General features: G+C 40.5%; 1 protein-coding gene across 7 annotated transcripts in view; it reads right to left on the reverse strand.

Annotated features, from left to right (window-relative positions):
* Positions 1–820: 820 nt before the first annotated feature.
* LOC116358963 (uncharacterized) overlaps positions 821–23,831 on the reverse strand; it is a 34,656-nt gene continuing 11,645 nt past the window's right edge. For 2 of the 7 annotated variants that reach the window (XM_031811439.1, XM_031811440.1), the window contains 18 exons: positions 19,751–19,830; positions 19,282–19,354; positions 18,290–18,348; positions 17,968–18,182; positions 17,021–17,277; positions 16,628–16,762; positions 16,345–16,498; positions 13,227–13,253; positions 10,254–10,342; positions 8,822–8,901; positions 8,074–8,140; positions 7,614–7,890; positions 6,892–6,909; positions 5,463–5,480; positions 4,032–4,049; positions 2,218–2,244; positions 1,968–1,976; positions 1,340–1,813 (listed from right to left, as the gene is read on the reverse strand). In XM_031811439.1, the coding sequence (XP_031667299.1) occupies positions 1,533–1,813; positions 1,968–1,976; positions 2,218–2,244; positions 4,032–4,049; positions 5,463–5,480; positions 6,892–6,909; positions 7,614–7,890; positions 8,074–8,140; positions 8,822–8,901; positions 10,254–10,342; positions 13,227–13,253; positions 16,345–16,498; positions 16,628–16,762; positions 17,021–17,277; positions 17,968–18,182; positions 18,290–18,348; positions 19,282–19,354; positions 19,751–19,809 (1,863 nt within the window). In that variant the 5' untranslated portion in view covers positions 19,810–19,830 and the 3' untranslated portion in view covers positions 1,340–1,532. Of the gene's footprint in view, positions 1,814–1,967; positions 1,977–2,217; positions 2,245–4,031; positions 4,050–5,462; positions 5,481–6,891; positions 6,910–7,613; positions 7,891–8,073; positions 8,141–8,821; positions 8,902–10,253; positions 10,343–13,226; positions 13,254–16,344; positions 16,499–16,627; positions 16,763–17,020; positions 17,278–17,967; positions 18,183–18,289; positions 18,349–19,281; positions 19,355–19,750; positions 19,831–23,831 lie in introns of all 7 variants that reach the window. The other 5 variants (XM_031811443.1, XM_031811442.1, XM_031811444.1 and 2 more) reach the window with 5 other exon arrangements.

Consider the following 23,831-nt stretch of genomic DNA (forward strand, 5'->3'; position numbering starts at 1 on the left):
TTAAACTGAGATATCTTTCTCTAAATGAGGTTCTGGGCATACTGCCAAATTGCAGATACTAATAGTGAGGATTTGTTCAATCAGTCACCGGCATGAACACAGACATTGATTATTAAAAAAGCACAAACTTCAAAATGCACCTGGCACCTACACACACGGTCGGGGTGGATTTTCGCCCATTCCTTCTGACAGAGCTGGTGTAACTGAGTCAGGTTTGTAGGCCTCCTTGCTTGCACACGCGTTTTCAGTTCTGCCCACATATTTTCTATGGGATTGAGGTCAGGGCTTTGTGATGGCCACTCCAATACCTTGACTTTGTTGTCCTTTAGCCATTTTGTCACAACTTTGGAAGTATGCCTTGTCCATTTGGAAGACCCATTTGTCTAAATAATAGTTTGTTAACAAGACATTTGTGGAATGGTTGAAAAACAAGTCTTAATGACTCCAACCTGATTGTATGTAAACCTCCGACTTCAACTGTAGCTGTACCATGGTATTTGCACTGCTACTAAGTAAACCTAAAATTGTTCTCCACTTTACCACCTGCTAAAACCTCCCCCCATCCGTAGTTGGATTGTGGTCCCAGTGACTGTCAGACCACCCCTGTTCAACCTGTGTCTTAGGGCCTTGGAGAGATTGGGTCCCATCCTTTATAAAGAGCACACAGTTCCACAGAACAGAAACACATTAACTGACAAAAGCATTTTCCAACACTCACCTCGATAGTATTGTATATATATATATATAAAATCTTTCATATCTTAATTTATTTCCACAATTTACTAATAACATGTGTAATAATGTAGGTAGTTCATATAACCAGCATTACATATTTTTTTTATTTTTGGTAAGCAATTATTATTTTGGAAACCATTTTTGTGATTCCTCCTATATTGTCCCTGACACCATAGCAACAGATGTGGGATACATACACCACCCTTCTCTCACAAAGATGTTCAACAGTTGCTCCATCCCAGAGCCCAACTTAAGAGAAGACATGATTTGCAAATGCGTTATTTCCACAATTAACAAATAGTTATGAGCAATAATCTAGGCAGTTCATACAAATGATTGTTACCTATAACCAGGACTGGCATTACAAAAAGCACATTTTTAGCAAGCAATTATTATTATGTCAAATCATTATTGTGATTCATCCTATATTGTCCCTAACACCATTACCCTGTAGCAACATATTATACGTACACACACCCACAGTCACACACACTACCCACCCTTCCCCCACAAACAACCACACCCACAGTCACACACACTATCCACCCTTCCCCCACAAACAACCACACCCACAGTCACACACACTACCCACCCTTCCCCCACAAACAACCACACCCACAGTCACACACACTACCCACCCTTCCCCCACAAACAACCACACCCACAGTCACACACACTACCCACCCTTCCCCCACAAACAACCACAGATGTTCAACAGTTGTTCCATCCCCGAGCCCATCTCAAGAGAAGACTTGATGTGCGAATGCATATAGAGTTGTAGACACACTGTTTACAGTTCAGACATTGTTTGGGAACTTCTTCTCTAACTCATCAGCCATTTTGTTCTGGTCCATCTTCCTCAGGATCTCCAGTGTGATCTTCACAGCACCGTCCTCGTGGTATTGCTGCACCATCCTATCCACTGTGACCAGTCTGTTAGCGTTCTCCAGCTGGCCCCGTGAGATTGAAGTAAAGCCCTCCACACCATGAATCAGGTGCCACTGAAATAACGTCAGCTCTTCTGAAACCAGCTCTGCCAGAGTGCCCAGCAGCAGATAAGAAACATTTGCTTTCGTCCCTGGATACAGAAAAATAAAACAATGAGAACTTTAACAGGACATCGTAATAACTAAAATAAACAGTCCTGAAGGATCAGAATGATCCTTGTATGTTGATGTAGGTAAACAACAAGTTCCCTGTTGTGTTTCTTGATGTCATCTTGCTGAGTCTACCTTTAAAAACTGTAATTGAACAAGGAAAGAAGAAGTGGACAGCTCTGAACCACAGGAGTCGAGGTGCACCCGAACAATTAACTCATAATTGCAGCACTTATTCACCATTAAGTAACTAATGTTTTCTAGCTCTTATCTTTAGGTTTTTAAACAGCTACAGTATTGTGTTTGCTGAAAATATCTGCTATTAGCTAACTCTCTCCTCTACCACAATTAAATATCTTGGGGGAAGACAGGAAATTATGTTTACCTGCTGCATTGCCAACAGGTGGTGTAACTGTGGATAGAAAATACCTTGATTACACATGCTGATTAAGAAAATATTTAAGATGACAGACCATGAATATCATTAGAAAGTGAAAACAAAACTGATATACAGATATACAGTGCATTCAGAATGTATTCAGACCCCTTCCCTTTTTCTACATTTTGTTACGTTCCAGTCTTATTCTAAAACGTATTTAAATAAAAAATCCCTCATCAAGGTTTAGACATTTAGGCAAATGTATAATTTTTTAAAACTGAAATGTTACATTTACATCAGTATTCAGACCCTTTACTCAGTACTTTGTTGAAGCACCTTTAGCAGCGATTACAGCCTCAAGTCTTCTTGGGTGTGACGCTACAAGCATAGCACATCTGTATTTGGGGAGTTTCTCACATTCTTGGATGTGGAGCGTCGCTGAACAGTTATTTTTAGAGATGTTCAATCGGGTTTAAATCCGGGCTCTGACTGGGCCACTCGAGGACATTCAGAGACTTGTCCTGAAACTATTCCTGCCATGTCTTGGTTGTGTGCTTGGGGTCGTTGTTGTTGGAAGGTGAACCTTTGCCCCAGTCTGAGGACCTGAGCACTCTGGATCAAGTTTTCATCAAGGATCTCTCTGTATTTTGCTCTGTTCATCTTTCCCTCGATCCTGATTAGTCTTCCAGCCACTGCCGCTTAAAAACATCCCCAGAGCATGATCCTGCCTCCACCATGCTTCACCGTGGGGATTGTGCCATGTTTCTGCATGATCCTGCCTCCACCATGCTTCACCGTAGGGATGGTGCACACAGCCATGACAGAGAGTGTCCTTAGGAAACTTCATTTGCCACTTTAATAAATTGATCACTAGTCACGTTAATAATGTTTACATATCTTGCATTACTCATCCCATATGTATATATTGTATTTTATACCATCTATTGCACCTTGCCTATGCAGCTCTGTCATCGCTCATCCATATTTATATGTATTCTTATTCCATTCCTTTACTTAGATTTGTGTTTATTAGGTAGTTGTTGTGGAATTGATAGATTACTTGTTAGATATTGCTGCATTCGGAACTAGAAGCACAAGCATTTTGCTACACTCGCAATAACATCTGCTAACCATGTGTATGTGACCAATAACATCTGCTAACCATGTGTATGTGACCAATAACATCTGCTAACCATGTGTATGTGACCAATAACATCTGCTAACCATGTGTATGTGACCAATAACATCTGCTAACCATGTGTATGTGACCATTAACATCTGCTAACCATGTGTATGTGACCATTAACATCTGCTAACCATGTGTATGTGACCAATAACATCTGCTAACCATGTGTATGTGACCATTAACATCTGCTAACCATGTGTATGTGACCAATAACATCTGCTAACCATGTGTATGTGACCATTAACATCTGCTAACCATGTGTATGTGACCAATAACATCTGCTAACCATGTGTATGTGACCATTAACATCTGCTAACCATGTGTATGTGACCAATACAATTTAATGCAGGAGTGGCTTCCGGACAAGTCTCTGAATGTCCATGAGTAGCCGTGCTAGAGCCCAGACTTGAACACAATCAAACATCTCTGAAGAGACCTGAAAATAATTGTGCAGTGACACTCCCCATCCAACCTGGCAAAGCTTGAGACAATCTGCAGAGAAGAATGGGAGAAACTCCCCAAGTACAGTTGTGCCACGCTCATAGAGTCATACCAAAGAAGACTCAAGGCTGTAATTGCTGCCAATTGTGATTCAACAAAGTACTGAGAGTAGATGAGGTCAGTGGTTACTCACTTTTTTTCAATTTCTTTCCTGTAAGAGAGAGAGAGAGAGAGATAACACCTTACTAATATTGAGTTACACCCCTCCCCCCCATTTGCCTTCAGAACAGCCTCAATTCGTAGGGCACGGACTCCACAAAGTTCCACAGGGATGCTGGCTCATGTTGACTCCAATGCTTCCCTATTTTGTCCAGTTGACTAGATGTCCTTTGGTTGGTGGATCGTTCTTGAAACACACATGAAACTGTTGAGTGTGAAAACCCCAGCAGCGTTGCAGTTCTTGACACAAACCGGTATGCCTGGCACCTACTACCATACCTTGTTCAAAGGCACTTATATATTTTGTCTTGCCCATTCACCCTCTAAATAGCACACATACACAATCCATGTTTGAACTGTCTCAAGGCATAAAAATCCTTCTTTGACCTGTCTCCTCCCCTTCATCTACACAAGTGACGTCAATAACATCTGCTAACCATGTGTATGTGACCAATAACATCTGCTAACCATGTGTATGTGACCAATAACACCTGCTAACCATGTGTATGTGACCAATAACATCTGCTAACCATGTGTATGTGACCTATAACATCTGCTAACCATGTGTATGTGACCAATAACATCTGCTAACCATGTGTATGTGACCATTAACATCTGCTAACCATGTGTATGTGACCAATAACATCTGCTAACCATGTGTATGTGACCAATAACGTCTGCTAACCATGTGTATGTGACCAATAACATCTGCTAACCGTGTGTATGTGACCAATAACATCTGCTAACCATGTGTATGTGACCAATAACATCTGCTAACCATGTGTATGTGACCAATAACATCTGCTAACCATGTGTATGTGACCATTAACATCTGCTAACCATGTGTATGTGACCAATAACATCTGCTAACCATGTGTATGTGACCATTAACATCTGCTAACCATGTGTATGTGACCATTAACATCTGCTAACCATGTGTATGTGACCAATAACATCTGCTAACCATGTGTATGTGGCCATTAACATCTGCTAACCATGTGTATGTGACCAATAACATCTGCTAACCATGTGTATGTGACCATTAACATCTGCTAACCATGTGTACGTGACCATTAACATCTGCTAACCATGTGTACGTGACCAATACAATTTAATGCAGGAGTGGCTTCCGGACAAGTCTCTGAATGTCCATGAGTAGCCGTGCTAGAGCCCAGACTTGAACACAATCAAACATCTCTGAAGAGACCTGAAAATAATTGTGCAGTGACACTCCCCATCCAACCTGGCAAAGCTTGAGACAATCTGCAGAGAAGAATGGGAGAAACTCCCCAAGTACAGTTGTGCCACGCTCATAGAGTCATACCAAAGAACACTCAAGGCTGTAATTGCTGCCAATTGTGATTCAACAAAGTACTGAGAGTAGATGAGGTCAGTGGTTACTCACTTTTTTTCAATTTCTTTCCTGTAAGAGAGAGAGAGAGAGAGATAACACCTTACTAATATTGAGTTACACCCCTCCCCCCCATTTGCCTTCAGAACAGCCTCAATTCGTAGGGCACGGACTCCACAAAGTTCCACAGGGATGCTGGCTCATGTTGACTCCAATGCTTCCCTATTTTGTCCAGTTGACTAGATGTCCTTTGGTTGGTGGATCGTTCTTGAAACACACATGAAACTGTTGAGTGTGAAAACCCCAGCAGCGTTGCAGTTCTTGACACAAACCGGTATGCCTGGCACCTACTACCATACCTTGTTCAAAGGCACTTATATATTTTGTCTTGCCCATTCACCCTCTAAATAGCACACATACACAATCCATGTTTGAACTGTCTCAAGGCATAAAAATCCTTCTTTGACCTGTCTCCTCCCCTTCATCTACACAAGTGACGTCAATAACATCTGCTAACCATGTGTATGTGACCAATAACATCTGCTAACCATGTGTATGTGACCAATAACACCTGCTAACCATGTGTATGTGACCAATAACATCTGCTAACCATGTGTATGTGACCTATAACATCTGCTAACCATGTGTATGTGACCAATAACATCTGCTAACCATGTGTATGTGACCATTAACATCTGCTAACCATGTGTATGTGACCAATAACATCTGCTAACCATGTGTATGTGACCAATAACGTCTGCTAACCATGTGTATGTGACCAATAACATCTGCTAACCGTGTGTATGTGACCAATAACATCTGCTAACCATGTGTATGTGACCAATAACATCTGCTAACCATGTGTATGTGACCAATAACATCTGCTAACCATGTGTATGTGACCATTAACATCTGCTAACCATGTGTATGTGACCAATAACATCTGCTAACCATGTGTATGTGACCATTAACATCTGCTAACCATGTGTATGTGACCATTAACATCTGCTAACCATGTGTATGTGACCAATAACATCTGCTAACCATGTGTATGTGGCCATTAACATCTGCTAACCATGTGTATGTGACCAATAACATCTGCTAACCATGTGTATGTGACCATTAACATCTGCTAACCATGTGTACGTGACCATTAACATCTGCTAACCATGTGTACGTGACCAATACAATTTAATGCAGGAGTGGCTTCCGGACAAGTCTCTGAATGTCCTTGAGTAGCCGTGCTAGAGCCCAGACTTGAACACAATCAAACATCTCTGAAGAGACCAGGTTGGATGTGCAGTGACACTCCCCATCCAACCTGGCAAAGCTTGAGACAATCTGCAGAGAAGAATGGGAGAAACTCCCCAAGTACAGTTGTGCCACGCTCATAGAGTCATACCAAAGAAGACTCAAGGCTGTAATTGCTGCCAATTGTGATTCAACAAAGTACTGAGAGTAGATGAGGTCAGTGGTTACTCACCTTTTTTCAATTTCTTTCCTGTAAGAGAGAGAGAGAGAGAGATAACACCTTACTAATATTGAGTTACACCCCTCCCCCCCCATTTGCCCTCAGAACAGCCTCAATTCGTAGGGCACGGACTCCACAAAGTTCCACAGGGATGCTGTCTCATGTTGACTCCAATGCTTCCCTATTTTGTCCAGTTGACTAGATGTCCTTTGGTTGGTGGATCGTTCTTGAAACACACATGAAACTGTTCTTGACACAAACCAGTATGCCTGGCACCTACTACCATACCTTGTTCAAAGGCGCTTATATATTTTGTCTTTCCCATTCACCCTCTAAATGGCACACATACACAATCCCTGTTTGAACTGTCTCAAGGCATAAAAATCCTTATTTGACCTGTCTCCTCCCCTTCATCTACACTGATTGAAGTGGATTTAACAAGTGACGTCAATATGGGATCATAGCTTTCAGCTGGATTCACCTGGTCAGTCTATGTCATGGAAAGAGCAGGTGTTCATAATGTTTTATACACTCAGTGTATCTCAACTAACCAGAATACGACCAGCTAAAGGCTATTTAAAACAAAGAGAAGTATACAAAGTCAACAGGCTGAGGATTATTTAACAGATCTCTGGTCAACAAATGTACATTGGGATAATAGTTTTGTCCAGAAATTATTTAGATGCACAAGGAAGTGAACTTTTAAAGAACAGATTCATTGCTTGTTGTTTTACCTCTGTGATCTCTTTGTAACTTCTTAGCGAGATCATGCTGATTCATCTCCCTCAGGATCTCCACTGTGATCTCCACAGCTCCCTCAGGGCCATATCTCTTCACCATCTGATCCACTGTGTCCTGTCTGTCAGTGTTCTCCAGCTGGCTCTCTGGGATGGGAGGAAAGTCTAACATCCTGCCAATAGTCAGGTGAGACTGAAATATCTTCAGCTGTTCTTCAGTGAGCTCCTGCAGACTGGTCAGCAGCAGGTCTAGAACAGCTAACATGGAAGATCTCTAAAATAACAAAGACGAAAAGATAAGGAAGGAATAGAAATACTGACTATTGATATAAAACAAAGACCATGAATATGTATTCATATTCACAATATTTCTACTGGTCTCAATACCTCACACACACACACACACACGTTTAGTTCACAATGACATTTGACCCTTCTGAAATGCCACATGTCTTACCCTTATGTGAAGTGCCTTAGCCCCCTTCCTTTCCATATGGCGACGCTTCTCTCCAGACCGGGTCAACCTGGACACAGGAAACAGTCACACACTGTTCTGTTCCCCTACACCACCACCACATGCTGTGGTCACTACACTGTTCTGTTCCCCTACAGCACCACCACCACATGCTGTGGTCACTACACTGTTCTGTTCCCCTACACCACCACCACATGCTGTGGTCACTACACTGTTCTGTTCCCCTACACCACTACATGCTGTGGTCACTACACTATTCTGTTCCCCTACACCACCACCACATACTGTGGTCACTACACTGTTCTACATTAATTTCACTCAGTTCATGAGTATGATGCAATAGAGGTATTGAAGAGATGTTAGAGGGTCAATTCACCACTTTTAAAGTTGATTTTCTCTCCAGCACCAGACCAGTAGACTCAGATATTCACTCTCACTAGTGACTACACAGTGGACTGCATGTATACCTGCACCATCTAGACTCAGATATTCACTCTCACTAGTGACTACACAGTGGACTGCATGTATACTGGCACCATCTAGACTCAGATATTCACTCTCACTAGTGACTACACAGTGGACTGCATGTATACTGGCACCATCTAGACTCAGATATTCACTCTCACTAGTGACTACACAGTGGACTGCATGTATACTGGCACCATCTAGACTCAGATATTCACTCTCACTAGTGACTACATAGTTTTAATACGTGACAATCTCCACTCACATTCCAGAAGAGGTGCTGTGGAGTTTGGCCCTCTTTGCCCCTGCTGGCTTCTGTTCCCTCTCAGAAGCGGCTACCAGCTTCTACACACACACACAGACACACACACAGACACACAGACACACACACACACACACACACACAGAGACACACACAGACACACACACACACACACAGACACACAGACACACACACAGACACACAGACACACACACACACACACAGAGACAGACACACACAGACACACACACACACACACACACACACACACACACACACACACACAGACACACACAGACACACACACACACACACACAGACACACACACACACAGACACACACACACACACAGACACACACACACACACAGACACACACACACACACATACACACACACACAGACACACACACACAGACACACACACACACACAGACACACACACACACACACACACACACACACACACAGACACACACACAGACACAGACACACACAGACACACACACACACACAGACACACACACACACACAGACACACACACACACACACACACAGACACACACACACAGACACACACACAGACACACACATACACACAGACACACACACACATACACACAGACACACACACATACACACAGACACACACACACACACACACACACACAGACACACACATACACACAGACACACACACACATACACACAGACACACACACATACACACAGACACACACACACACACACACACACACAGACACACACACACACACACACACACAGACACACACACACACACACACACACACACAGACACACACACACACACACACACACACACACACACAGACACACACACACACACACACACACAGACACACACACACAGACACACACACACACACACACACACACACACACAGACACACACACACACACAGACACACACACACACACACACACACACACACACACAGACACACACACACACACACACAGACACACACACACAGACACACACACACACACACACACACACACACACACACACACACACACACACACACACACACACACACACACACAGACACACACACACACACACACACACACACACACACACACACACACACACACACACAGACACACACACACAGACACACACACACACAGACACACACACACACACACACACACAGACACACACACACACACACACACACACACACACACAATGGAACAAATTTAAAATAAAACTAAATAAAACAGCAACTCAAAGTTCCAAGAAATATAAAAGTTCCAACAGTTTTCTAATTACATCATGATTTCTAAAACATAATATAATGTTTTATATATTTATAGAGGGAGCAGCAGTCAGACATAGAGATGATAATATATTCATATTAACAACTGTAACAGTGATTGAATTACCATTGAGGTGGGGGGCAGAATGGACGCCTGTTGAGGGGGGTGGGTTGAAATGTCCATAAGGGGAGCAGCAGGTTCATGCAGTTTGGATGCTGGAATTATTTTGGAGTGGAAGAATGGTTAATGGGATTTATATGTTTAAATGAATGATTAGAATATTCCACCCTGAAATCATATAATTGGTTGAAATTGAGTAGTCAGTAAAATGATATATCTGTGAGTGTAGTTTTAGTCAGAATTAGGGTAAAACAATATATCTGGACAATATGTCTTTATAGTATTCTAAACACAGACTGTCTGAGCCAAATTCGGTGCCGACCTGACTAGAGATTTGGGAGAGGACATGGAGTACGTCTCAAGGTCTCGAGGTCTCCCTAATCTCTGTCGGCTGGGTAGTGAGACAGCACCTTCTGTTTGTGTGTGAAAGAATGTGCGTAAGGAGTCTGTTTGTGTGTGTATGTATGTACGTAGGATACCTTCTGTTTGTGTGGAAGTGTGTGTGTAGGAAACCTACTGGTTGTGTGGAAGTATGTGTTCAGCTATAAAATGGATGTCTTTGTATTCTTGACTTTAGAACGTTCTTTGAATAAAACTCTACTAACCTTTTGCATAAGCTGAGTCTTTGACTAATTATTATTATACCCACGGTTTTACAAACCTCGGGGATTGGTCAGAGCTATTGATTGTCAGTTATTATTGACTGTATGTTTGTTTTTACTCCATGTGTAACTCTGTGTCGTTTTATCTGTCGAACTGCTTTGCTTTATCTTGGCCAGGTCGCAATTGTAAATGAGAACTTGTTCTCAACTTGCCTACCTGGTTAAATAAAGGTAAAATAAATAAATAAATAAATAAAAATTATTATTGGGATTGAAAATTCTCATGACAAGAACATGTCTACTTTTTGAACAACAGCAGGTTTTCATCAAGGATCTCTCTGTACTTTGCTCCATATGACTAATTGTGTTCATTCTAATTACATTAAAATGTCATTAATTTTTACAGTTCAAATCATGTTATTATTACAGTGCATTCCTTGACTTTTTCCACATTTTGTTACATTACAGCCTTGTTCTAAAATTGATTAAATTGTCCCCCCACCCCAATAATCTTCACACAATACCCCATTGTCACGGTCGTCTGAATGAATGGACCAAGGCGCAGCGTACTTAGAGTTCCACATTTTAATAAATATGAAACTCACCAACAACAATACAGAAGAAAACGAAATGTGACGTTCTGGGCTGCTCACAGGCAGCTACACAAAAACAACATCCCACAAACAACAGTAGGGAAAAGGCTGCCTAAATATGATCCCCAATCAGAGACAACGATAGACAGTTGCCTGTGATTGGGAACCATACCAGGCCAACATAGAAATACAAAAAAATAGGGTACCCACACTAGTCACACCCTGACCTGACCAAAATAGAGAATAAAAAAGCTCTAAGGTCAGGACACCCATAATGAAAAAGCTCTAAGGTCAGGACACCCATAATGAAAAAGCTCTAAGGTCCGGACACCCATAATGAAAAAGCTCTAAGGTCCGGACACCCATAATGAAAAAGCTCTAAGGTCAGGACACCCATAATGAAAAAGCTCTAAGGTCAGGACACCCATAATGAAAAAGCTCTAAGGTCCGGACACCCATAATGAAAAAGCTCTAAGGTCAGGACACCCATAATGAAAAAGCAAAAAACCAGTTTTTTTTTTTTACATTCTTGCAAATAATTTCAAATGAAATATCACATTTACATAAGTATTCAGACCCTTTACTCAGTACTTTGTTGAAGCACCTTTGGCAGCGATTACAGCATTGAGTCTTCTTTGGTATGACGCTACAAGCTTGGCACACCTGTATTTGAGGAGTTTCTCACATTCTTCTCTGCAGATCCTCTCAAGCTCTGTCAGGTTGGATGGGAAGCTTCGCTGCACAGCTATTTTCAGGTCTCTACAGAGATGTTAGATCGGGTTTAAGTCCGGGTTCAAGGACATTCAGAGAAGCCACTCCTGCATTGTCTTGGCTGTGTGTTTAGGGTCGTTGTCCGGTTGGAAGGTGAACCTTCACCCCAGTCTGAGGTCCTGAGCACTCTGGAGCAGGTTTTCATCAAGGATCTCTCTGTACTTTGCTCCGTTCATCTTTCCATCTATCCTGACTAGTATCCCAGTTCTTGCCGCTAAAAAATATCCCCACAGCATGATGCCGCCACCACCATGCTTCACCATAGGGAATGTGTCAGGTTGCCTCCAGACATGACGCTTGGCATTCAGGCCAAGGAGTTCAATCTTAATTTCATCAGACCCATTGAATCTTGTTTATCTGAGATTATGGTCTGAGAGTCCTTTATGTGCCTTTTGGCAAACTCCAAGCAGGCTGCCAGGTGCCATTTACTGATTGAGGCCACTGTGTTCTTGGGGACCTTCAATGCTGCAGAAATGTTTTGGTACCCTTCACCAGATCTGTGCCTCCACACAATCCTGTCTCGGGGCTCTACGGACAATTCCTTTGACCTCATGGCTTGGTTTTTGCTCTGACATGCACTGTCAACTGTGGGACCGTACATAGACAGTTGTGTGCCTTTCCAAATGATGTCCAATCAACTGAATATACCACAGGTGGCCTCCAATCAAGTAGCAGAGACATCTCAAGGACGTACCTGACACACACGAGTCAGGGGGCTGTAACGTAGCAAAATGTTTGTGATGATGCCGTCTTGCTGAGATTGTAATTGAATTTGAAAAGAAGTGGACGGCACTTAACCACAGGAGTCGACCGAACAATTAAATCATAATTGAAAAGGCAAAGGTGCAACACTCGCTCAGCATTAAGTAACTAATTAGTGACTGTTTTCTTGTGCTTATCAATAGGATTCTAAAAAGCTGCATTATTGTGTTTACTGTAAAAATCTGCTTTTAGGGAACTCTGTCCTCTATCACAATTAAATCTCTTGTGAGAAGACAGGAAATTATATTTACCTGCTCTAGCGCCATCTGGAGGTGTAACTGTGGATGAAAAGATACCTTGATTACGTATGCTCCTGGAGACATTTTGTCACTTGACAGACCATCCGTTTCATTAAGAAGTGGGCATATACAGTAGTATTTAAAGTGAGCTAGGTTACACTGCAGGCAAGATCCAATGCTGCTACTACTACTTATTTTACTACTGCTACTACTACTACTACTACTACTTATTTTACTACTGCTAATCCTGCTACTACTAAACTCAGCAAAAAAAGAAAAATACATTTTTCAGGACCCTCTTTCAAAGATAATTCATAAAAATCCAAAATACTTCACAGATCTTCATTGTAAAGGGTTTAAACACTGTTTCTCATGCTTGTTCAATGAACCATAAACAATGAATGAACATGCACCTGTGGAACGGTCCTTAAGACACTAACAGTTTACAGACGGTAGGCAATTAAGGTCACAGTTTTGAAAGCTTAGGACACTAAAGAGGTCTTTCTACTGACTCTAAAAAACACCAAAAGAAAGATCCCCAGGGTCCCTGCATATCTGCGTGTACGTGCTTTATACATGCAGCAAAGAGGCATGAGGACTGCAGATGTGGCCAGGGCAATACATTGCAATGTCCGTACTGTGAGACGCCTAAGACAGTGCTACAGGGAGACAGGACGGACAGCTGATCGTCCTCGCAGTGGCAGACCACGTGTAACAACACCTGCACAGGGTCGGTACATCCGAACATCACATCTGCGGGACAGGTACAGGATGGCAACCACAACTGCCCGAGTTACACCAGGAACGCACAATCCCTCCATCAGTGCTGAAACTGTCCACAATAGGCTGAGTTAGGCTGAGTGAGAACTTGTAGGCCTGTTGTAAAGCAGGTCCTCACCAGATATCACCGGCAACAATGTCGCCTATGCACACAAACCCACCGTCGCTGGACCAGACAGGACTGGCAAAAAGTGCTCTTCACTGACGAGTTGCGGTTTTGTCTCACCAGGGGCGATGGTCAGATTCACGTTTATCGTTGAAGGAATGAGCATTACACCATTGTTGTTATTATAGGCAATCTCAACGCTGTGCGTTACAGGGTTGACATCCTCCTCCCTTGACATCCTCCTCCCTCATGTGGTACCCTTCCTGCAGGCTCATCCTGACATGACCCTCCAGCACGACAATGCCACCAGCCATACTGGTCGTTCTGTGTGTGATTTCCTGCAAGACAGGAATGTCAGTGTTCTGCCATGGCCAGCGAAGAGCCTCAATCCCAATCCCAATGAGCACGTCTGGGACCTGTTGTATTGGAGGCTGAGGGCAAGGGCCATTCCCCCCTGAAATGTCTGGGGACTTGCAGGTGCCTTGGTGGAAGAATGGGGTAACATCTCACAGCAAGAACTGGCAAATCTGGTGCTGTCCATGAGGAAGCGATGCACTGCAGTACTTAATTTAGCTGGTGGCCACACCAGATACTGACTGTTACTTTTGATTTTGACCCCCCCCCCCCCCTTTGTTCAGGGACACATTATTCAATTTCTGAAGGTTACATGTCTGTGGAACTTGTTTAGTTTATGTCTCAGTGTATGTCTCAATCTTGTTCATACAAATACTTACATACATGAAGGGAACATTTTAACATTTGCCGTATGGTTGGTGAGAAACTCCATATTGCAAATGTACGGTCCCTTACCTTAAAATTGTGTCATCGTGGTTGTTTTGAATTGTTAAAAAGGTCAGATCTTTTCAAAAATTCATATGTGTGATTAGGAAACCCTCATGAACTGTAAATCAGTCATTTCTCCCAACAGATGTCAAAGAAACGCTCTCTCACACACACACACACAGCAAGGATGGAGTGACAAAGTGCAGTGCTTAAAGACACACAGAGCCTGCAATGGCATTACCATAATCTCTAGGCTGTGCCGAGTACAACGAGATTTTAAAATGGTGTTTAATGCCTTTAGGGGGAGCAAGGGGTCTACAGTTGGGTAGGGAGCACCCGCCACCCGTGCCCATCCAATAGGGGGCGCCACTTGTCATTTTGGTAGTTTTTTTTGGGGTCGTTTTTTTCGACTTTTGACTTCCTATGAAATCATATTGCAAATGGACAAAACATATGCCTTATGGACAAGTAAAAAATAAAAAATAAAAATTTGACAAAAGTATGTTCATACAGGTCTTATACATGTGTAATTGAAATAAAAATCGAAAGAATTTCGAAAAACGGTCCAGAATGCATGTGGTGATAAGTTTTTGAAAAATGTTTCAAATTTTCAAAATTTTACTCTTGGGTCTTGACTTGTGTTACATTTGCAATATGAAAAATTACGGTGGAGTGCACTCGCCATCTATTGGATTTTTGCAGTGTTACACTTGGCATTTGCCATATGACATTTGCAATCAGCTTTGAATGAAACGATGTCCAATTGAGTGGTATTGTACATCGTGTATATGTTTCATACGGTACCAATATGATCCCATTCATTTTTGCCCATTTCAGAGGGGTGATTCCTTACACATGTTAAGTTTTCTGAAAATAAATGCAGTTGACAGTGAGAGGACATTTCTTTTTTTGTTGAGTTTACTACTACTACTACTACTACTACTCCTACTACTGCTGCTGCTACTCCTACTGCTCCTACTCCTACTACTACTGCTCCTACTCCTACTCTGACTACTGCTCCGACTACCGCTGCTGCTACTACTACTACTACTGTTACTACTACTGTTACTACTACTGCTACTACTGTTACTACTACTGTTACTACTACTACTGCTGCTGCTACTACTACTTCTTTACTGCTGCTACTACTACTACCATGCTATTATGATGACTGTTACTAATTTATGTAAAACTTAAATGTAAAATATTCATATTACTACTAGTTCTATTGTAACTCCTACTCTCTCTGAGTTTCAGTTACCTGGTAGTGAAACAAGGCGGTTCCATATACTTTAATTTACTACTACTACTAATTACAACTAGTTCTATTGTAACTCCTACTCTCTCTGAGTTTCAGTTACCTGGTAGTGAAACAAGGCGGTCCCATATACTTTAATTTACTACTACTACTAATTACAACTAGTTCTATTGTAACTCCTACTCTCTCTGAGTTTCAGTTACCTGGTAGTGAAACAAGGCGGTTCCATACACGTTCATTTTCAGGACCGCCATGTTCTTCCAGAAGAAGATCCACTTCCTCAACAACAGTTTTTAAACGCAACTGAAATGTCAGCAGGTAGTTTGTATAGGAATCATAATCCACAAACTCTGCTTTCTGAAAAAAAAGCAGAAGTATCAAGTCAAGCAGAATTGTAGGTGATTTCTGTATGTTATCAAGGTAGCATCACAAAGTATTGACATGTGTTAACACATTTCCTCTCTCATGTCATATTTATTAGCCTACCTGTGGATCTATGTGATGTTCATCTGTTAGATCGGTGGAGAGGGTGTATTCTTGGTCCCGGGTTAGTCTACAGTTAGGATTTATTTCAATGTAGATTTCTCGGTCTCCATTCCTTGTCCTCCTTGTCTTACACACCTTGAGAGGATTGAAAATGGTTTGGAACACACAGTCATAATGAGGTAGCACTGCCTGAAATATGGAAGCCCAAATGTCACCTTCTGACCTTGAGGATGTCCTCTTGAATTTGCGAGCGAGACCCCCCACAGTTTTCAATTCCCTGTTTACAGTTATATTACCCCCAAAAATGCTTTTCTGTGGAAAAAGGTGAGTTCAACAGTGCGAGTTTGATTGAATTCCAACCAAAGACGATTTTGATAACTCGGATCTACTTACCTCATCAATGTCAACATTTCTGGGCAGCAACAACACACTTAAGGTGGAATTATTGTTATCATCTGGGAGTTTGTAAAATAGTAGCACCAGAGCACGGATAGGAGAGACAGGAGCTTCCTTATCCTTGGTGATACCATATTTGCTGAATTGAGTGATGTTTAATATGACATGAGTTTCTCTTGTCTCATGGTGATGGAGAAACTCCATACTGTCATCATCAGTCACATGGGCTACAGACAGGAAGTCACATCCACCCTCTAGGAGAGAAAGAGAACATTAGTCTTCTGTTCAGATGACAATGACAACCCAGTAGTGGAGTAGTGATGCTACTGATGGTGATTAAGAATACATAGTCTATTAAGTAATACTTAAGTAGTTTTTGGGCTGTACTTTACTATTTATATTTTTGAAAACTTTTACTTTTGCTTCACTGCATTCCTAAAGACAATTATTTTCCCCCGACACCCAAAAGTACTCATTACATTTTGAATGCTTAGCAGGACAGGAAAATGATCTAATTCACACACATATTAATTTAAGAGAACATCCCTACTGCCTCTTATCTGGTGGACTCACTAAACACTCATGCTTAATTTGTAATGATGGCTGAGTGTTGAAGTGTACACCTGGCCAACTAAATTTTAAAAACTGGAAAATGTTGCCGTCTGGTTTGCTTTATATAAGGAATTTGAAATAATTTATACTTTTACTTTTGATACTTAAGTATTAAGTATAAGCAGTATTTTAGCAAGTACATTTTTTTTTATACTAAAGTATATTTAAAGCCAAATACTTTTAGACTTTTACTTTAAGTGGTATTTTACTGGGTGATGTTCACTTTTACTTGAGTCATTTTCTATTAAGGATCTATTCTTTACTTTTACTTCCGTTTGAAAATTGGGTCCTTTTCCCACCACTGATTACCTCCATGGAAATGTATTACTTACCAGAATGAATCTCACAGTGTGGAAGGTGTAGTTGACTGACAGACCCCTTAAGGCATGTAAACTTGAACAGGGGTCCTGCAGGTCTCTTGCCTCTCTGGGATAGAAGCATCCTGTCCCAGGGGACTGTCATATAGAGCACCTCTGCCTCTCCCTCCATCCTAAACACCAGGCCTGTTATACTGCACTGGAACAGACCTGCATGGGGGCACTGGAAACTAGAGCAAAAAAATGAAGAATTTCATTTTGAGAGATTTCCTGGATTTAAGGTATTGTCCTTCTATTAAACAAACTACCAACGATAACATTAAATATGTCAAGTTACCGGTACTCTCCCCTGTTGTCCTGATCATGAATTTCAGGTGTAAATTCATCTGGAGAACTCTAAAATGTAGAAACAATAGATAGTGTAATTCAACCGATAGTGTGAAGAATAGTTTTTTTTTCACCATATGACACCCTCTGCTCTACTCTAACCCTGTAAACCCCATCCTGCCTCTCTCTCACCAGACATCTCTGATTGCCGGCCCCATGGGCACCCTTACAACATCCCACTTCTTTCCCCAACACAACACATTCCTTTGTCTCATGGCCTTCTGCACACTTCTCACACCTAGGAACCTCCCTCCTACACTCTGTCCATGAGCTTGACACCTGTAACAACGTAATGTATTCGGCACAAAAGCTATCAATATCTCAAATATCCTAACTACACTCTCCTGTTTCTCCACTCACGCCACCCTGTCTGCAGGGGTCCACTTTCTCCAAAAATGTCACTCCTGCTGTCACAGACTCATCTTTATCCTGACCATCGATGCAATCCTCAGGCTCTGAGGACTTCAACACACCTACCACCTCTCATAATTCACCTCCAGACCTCGATCCGGTGTACAGCTCACTCTGCTTACACTTTCTACCATTCTTCTTCGACAAACCATATCCCATTTTTCCACCATCTTCTACCGATTCAATCTCACCCTCTTCCTCTCTCTTCAACCTCCTCTGCCTCTCCTTTTCCCTCCCTTCCTCCTCCATATTCCAAGAGTACATCTCCATTTGTCACACACACACACACACACACACACACACGCGCACACACATGCACACACACACACACACACACACACACACACACACACACACACACACACACACACACACTAAAATACCAAAGATAAGATATAAGGAAGGAATAGACATACTGACTGCTAATATAAAACAAAGACCATAAATATATATTCATACACACACACACACACACTGTATGTGGTTAGTTCACAATAACATTGGACCCTTCTGAAATGCCACTAGTCTTACCTTGATGACCAGTGCCCTAGTCACCTCCCTCTGCCTCTCCAGATGGTGATGCTTCTCTCCAGACCGGGTCAACCTGGACACAGGAAACAGTCACACACTGTTCTGTTCCCCTACACCACCACCACGTGCTGTGGTAACTACACTGTTCTGTTCCCCTACACCACCACTACATGCTGTGGTCACTACACTGTTCTGTTCCCCTACACCACCACCACATGCTGTGGTCACTACACTGTTCTGTTCCCCTACACCACCACCACCACATGCTGTGGTCACTACACTGTTCTAAATTAATTTCCATCAGTTTATGAGGATGATGTTTTACATTCTAATAGAGTTGTTAAAGGGGAAATCCACTGCTTTTACAGTTGATTATCTCTCCAGCACCACACCAGTAGACTCATATAATCAGTTTCACCAGTGAATACATTGTTTTAATACCTGGCAAATATACTCAATGTCCACTTACATTCCAGAAGAGGTGCCGGGGAGTTTGGCGCTCTCTGCCTCTGCTGGCATCTGTTCCATCTCAGAAGCAGCTACCAGCTCCTACACACACACACACACACACACACACACACACACACACACACACACACACACACACACAGTCTTGTCAGCAGTCTTTTCTATTGAAAAGCCTACTTTGCACAAAACACACATGACACTAACTGCTTGATATCAAATCAGGTTAGGGTCTAGGCCTGTAATACAACTTCATGGATGAGACAGTCACTGTGTCTCTTGACAACATCTCTTGATTGAAATCATTAAACTTCACCATTTAAAATGTAGATTATATCAGCCTTCTTCACTCCTGCGAATGACGTGCAAAGTGAATTCATAGGATATTACTGTGTTATGAATTCATAGGCTATTACTGTGTTATGAATTCATAGGATATTACTGTGCTATGAATTCATAGGATATTACTGTGTTATAAATTCAGAGGATATTACTGTGCTATAAATTCATAGGATATTACTGTGTTATGAATTCATAGGATATTACTGTGTTATGAATTCATAGGATATTACTGTGCTATGAATTCATAGGATATTACTGTGTTATGAATTCAGAGGATATTACTGTGTTATAAATTCAGAGGATATTACTGTGTTATAAATTCATAGGATATTACTGTGTTATGAATTCATAGGATATTACTGTGTTATGAATTCATAGGATATTACTGTGCTATGAATTCATAGGATATTACTGTGTTATGAATTCAGAGGATATTACTGTGTTATAAATTCAGAGGATATTACTGTGTTATAAATTCAGAGGATATTACTGCGTTATAAATTCAGAGGATATTACTGCGTTATAAATTCAGAGGATATTACTGCGTTATAAATTCAGAGGATATTACTGTGTTATAAATTCAGAGGATATTACTGCGTTATAAATTCAGAGGATATTACTGCGTTATAAATTCTGAGGATATTACTGTGTTATAAATTCAGAGGATATTACTGCGTTATAAATTCTGAGGATATTACTGTGTTATAAATTCAGAGGATATTACTGCGTTATAAATTCAGAGGATATTACTGCGTTATAAATTCAGAGGATATTACTGCGTTATAAATTCAGAGGATATTACTGCGTTATAAATTCAGAGGATATTACTGTGTTATAAATTCAGAGGATATTACTGCGTTATAAATTCAGAGGATATTACTGTGTTATAAATTCAGAGGATATTACTGTGTTATAAATTCAGAGGATATTACTGTGTTATAAATTCAGAGGATATTACTGCGTTATAAATTCAGAGGATATTACTGCGTTATAAATTCAGAGGATATTACTGTGTTATAAATTCAGAGGATATTACTGCGTTATAAATTCAGAGGATATTACTGCGTTATGAATACAGAGGATATTACTGTGTTATAAATTCAGAGGATATTACTGCATTATAAATTCAGAGGATATTACTGTGTTATAAATTCAGAGGATATTACTGTGTTATAAATTCAGAGCATATTACTGCGTTATAAATTCAGAGGATATTACTGCGTTATAAATTCAGAGGATATTACTGCGTTATAAATTCAGAGGATATTACTGTGTTATAAATTCAGAGGATATTACTGTGTTATAAATTCAGAGGATATTACTGCGTTATAAATTCAGAGGATATTACTGCGTTATAAATTCAGAGGATATTACTGCGTTATAAATTCAGAGGATATTACTGTGTTATAAATTCAGAGGATATTACTGTGTTATAAATTCAGAAGATATTACTGTGTTATAAATTCAGAGGATATTACTGTGTTATAAATTCATAGGATATTACTGCGTTATAAATTCAGAGGATATTACTGTGTTATAAATTCATAGGATATTACTGTGTTATAAATTCATAGGATATTACTGCGTTATAAATTCAGAGGATATTACTGCGTTATAAATTCAGAGGATATTACTGCGTTATAAATTCAGAGGATATTACTGCATTATAAATTCAGAGGATATTACTGCGTTATGAATTCAGAGGATATTACTGTGTTATAAATTCAGAGGATATTACTGCGTTATAAATTCAGAGGATATTACTGCGTTATAAATTCAGAGGATATTACTGTGTTATAAATTCAGAGGATATTACTGTGTTATAAATTCAGAGGATATTACTGTGTTGTAAATTCAGAGGATATTACTGTGTTATAAATATACAGGATATTACTGTGTTATAAATTCAGAGGATATTACTGTGTTATAAATTCAGAGGATATTACTGTGTTATAAATTCAGAGGATATTACTGTGTTATAAATTCAGAGGATATTACTGCGTTATAAATTCAGAGGATATTACTGCGTTATAAATTCAGAGGATATTACTGTGTTATAAATTCAGAGGATATTACTGCGTTATAAATTCAGAGGATATTACTGTGTTATAAATTCAGAGGATATTACTGTGTTATAAATTCAGAGGATATTACTGCGTTATGAATTCAGAGGATATTACTGCGTTATAAATTCAGAGGATATTACTGCATTATAAATTCAGAGGATATTACTGTGTTATAAATTCAGAGGATATTACTGCGTTATAAATTCAGAGGATATTACTGTGTTATAAATTCAGAGGATATTACTGCGTTATAAATTCAGAGGATATTACTGCGTTATAAACTCATAGCTAGATTAGAACATAGACATTTTCAGGTAGGCCTAGGAGAGGGTGTGACCTTGATCATTTATTGTTAAAACGAGAGGCTGTCTGGATCATTAACTTAAAGACCCTTGCTCCCTTCGGTCTCAACGTAGACTTTGATCTGAAGCCATTCTTGTGTTTATTGTGACTTTGCCATTGTAATTGTTTGTAAGCTTGTATAGTCAAATTAATCTATGATTGTATGCTATCCATTTGTTGTTTGTATGCTGTTGTTTGTATGACATTTTAATATTTGATTATTAACCAATGATATTAGGCCACTCTTGGCCATGATTACAGACACCTGTGTCTTCTGACACTACATAAACGAGTCATCCCGCAGTGTTTGTGATTATACCCTGATGAAGACAGCTTGGCTGTCGAAACGTTGGTAATTAAATTATTGCATCTGAGCTCCTAGAGTGTCTCTTTTATTTTCAAGTGTTCTACTCCGCTAGCCAGCACCTCGCCTAAATAGGTGTGCGTTTCTTTTTCTTCTAGAAAGGCCTATTACATCACATGTTGTACATCACTTTTTCCCGTTTATTCCCGCTACTTTGATCCAGTCAACCTTTCTAAGAGACGTTTACAGATCAAATAGCAACATACTCAGTTTTCCTTCAAACTATTTTCCTACCATGGATGGGTCAATTTATATATACAGTAACTACCAGATGGCAGAGTGAAAGATATACAGTAACTACCAGATAGCAGAGTGAAAGATATACAGTAACTACCAGATAGCAGAGTGAAAGATATACAGTAACTAGCAGATAGCAGAGTGAAAGATATACAGTAACTAGCAGATAGCAGAGTGAAAGATATACAGTAACTACCAGATGTGCAGAGTGAAAGATATACAGTAACTAGCAGATAGCAGAGTGAAAGATATACAGTAACTACCAGATGGCAGAGTGAAAGATATACAGTAACTACCAGATAGCAGAGTGAAAGATATACAGTAACTAGCAGATAGCAGAGTGAAAGATATACAGTAACTACCAGATAGCAGAGTGAAAGATATACAGTAACTAGCAGATAGCAGAGTGAAAGATATACAGTAACTACCAGATGTGCAGAGTGAAAGATATACAGTAACTAGCAGATAGCAGAGTGAAAGATATACAGTAACTACCAGATGGCAGAGTGAAAGATATACAGTAACTACCAGATAGCAGAGTGAAATATATACAGTAACTACCAGATAGCAGAGTGAAAGATATACAGTAACTACCAGATGGCAGAGTGAAATATATACAGTAACTACCAGATGGCAGAGTGAAAGATATACAGTAACTACCAGAGGGTAGAATGAACAATATACAGTAACTTCCAGAGGGCAGAGTGAAAGATATACAGTAACTACCAGATACA

This window comes from Oncorhynchus kisutch, unplaced genomic scaffold (assembly GCF_002021735.2).
Source record: "Oncorhynchus kisutch isolate 150728-3 unplaced genomic scaffold, Okis_V2 Okis01b-Okis20b_hom, whole genome shotgun sequence".
Classification (NCBI taxonomy): domain Eukaryota; kingdom Metazoa; phylum Chordata; class Actinopteri; order Salmoniformes; family Salmonidae; genus Oncorhynchus; species Oncorhynchus kisutch.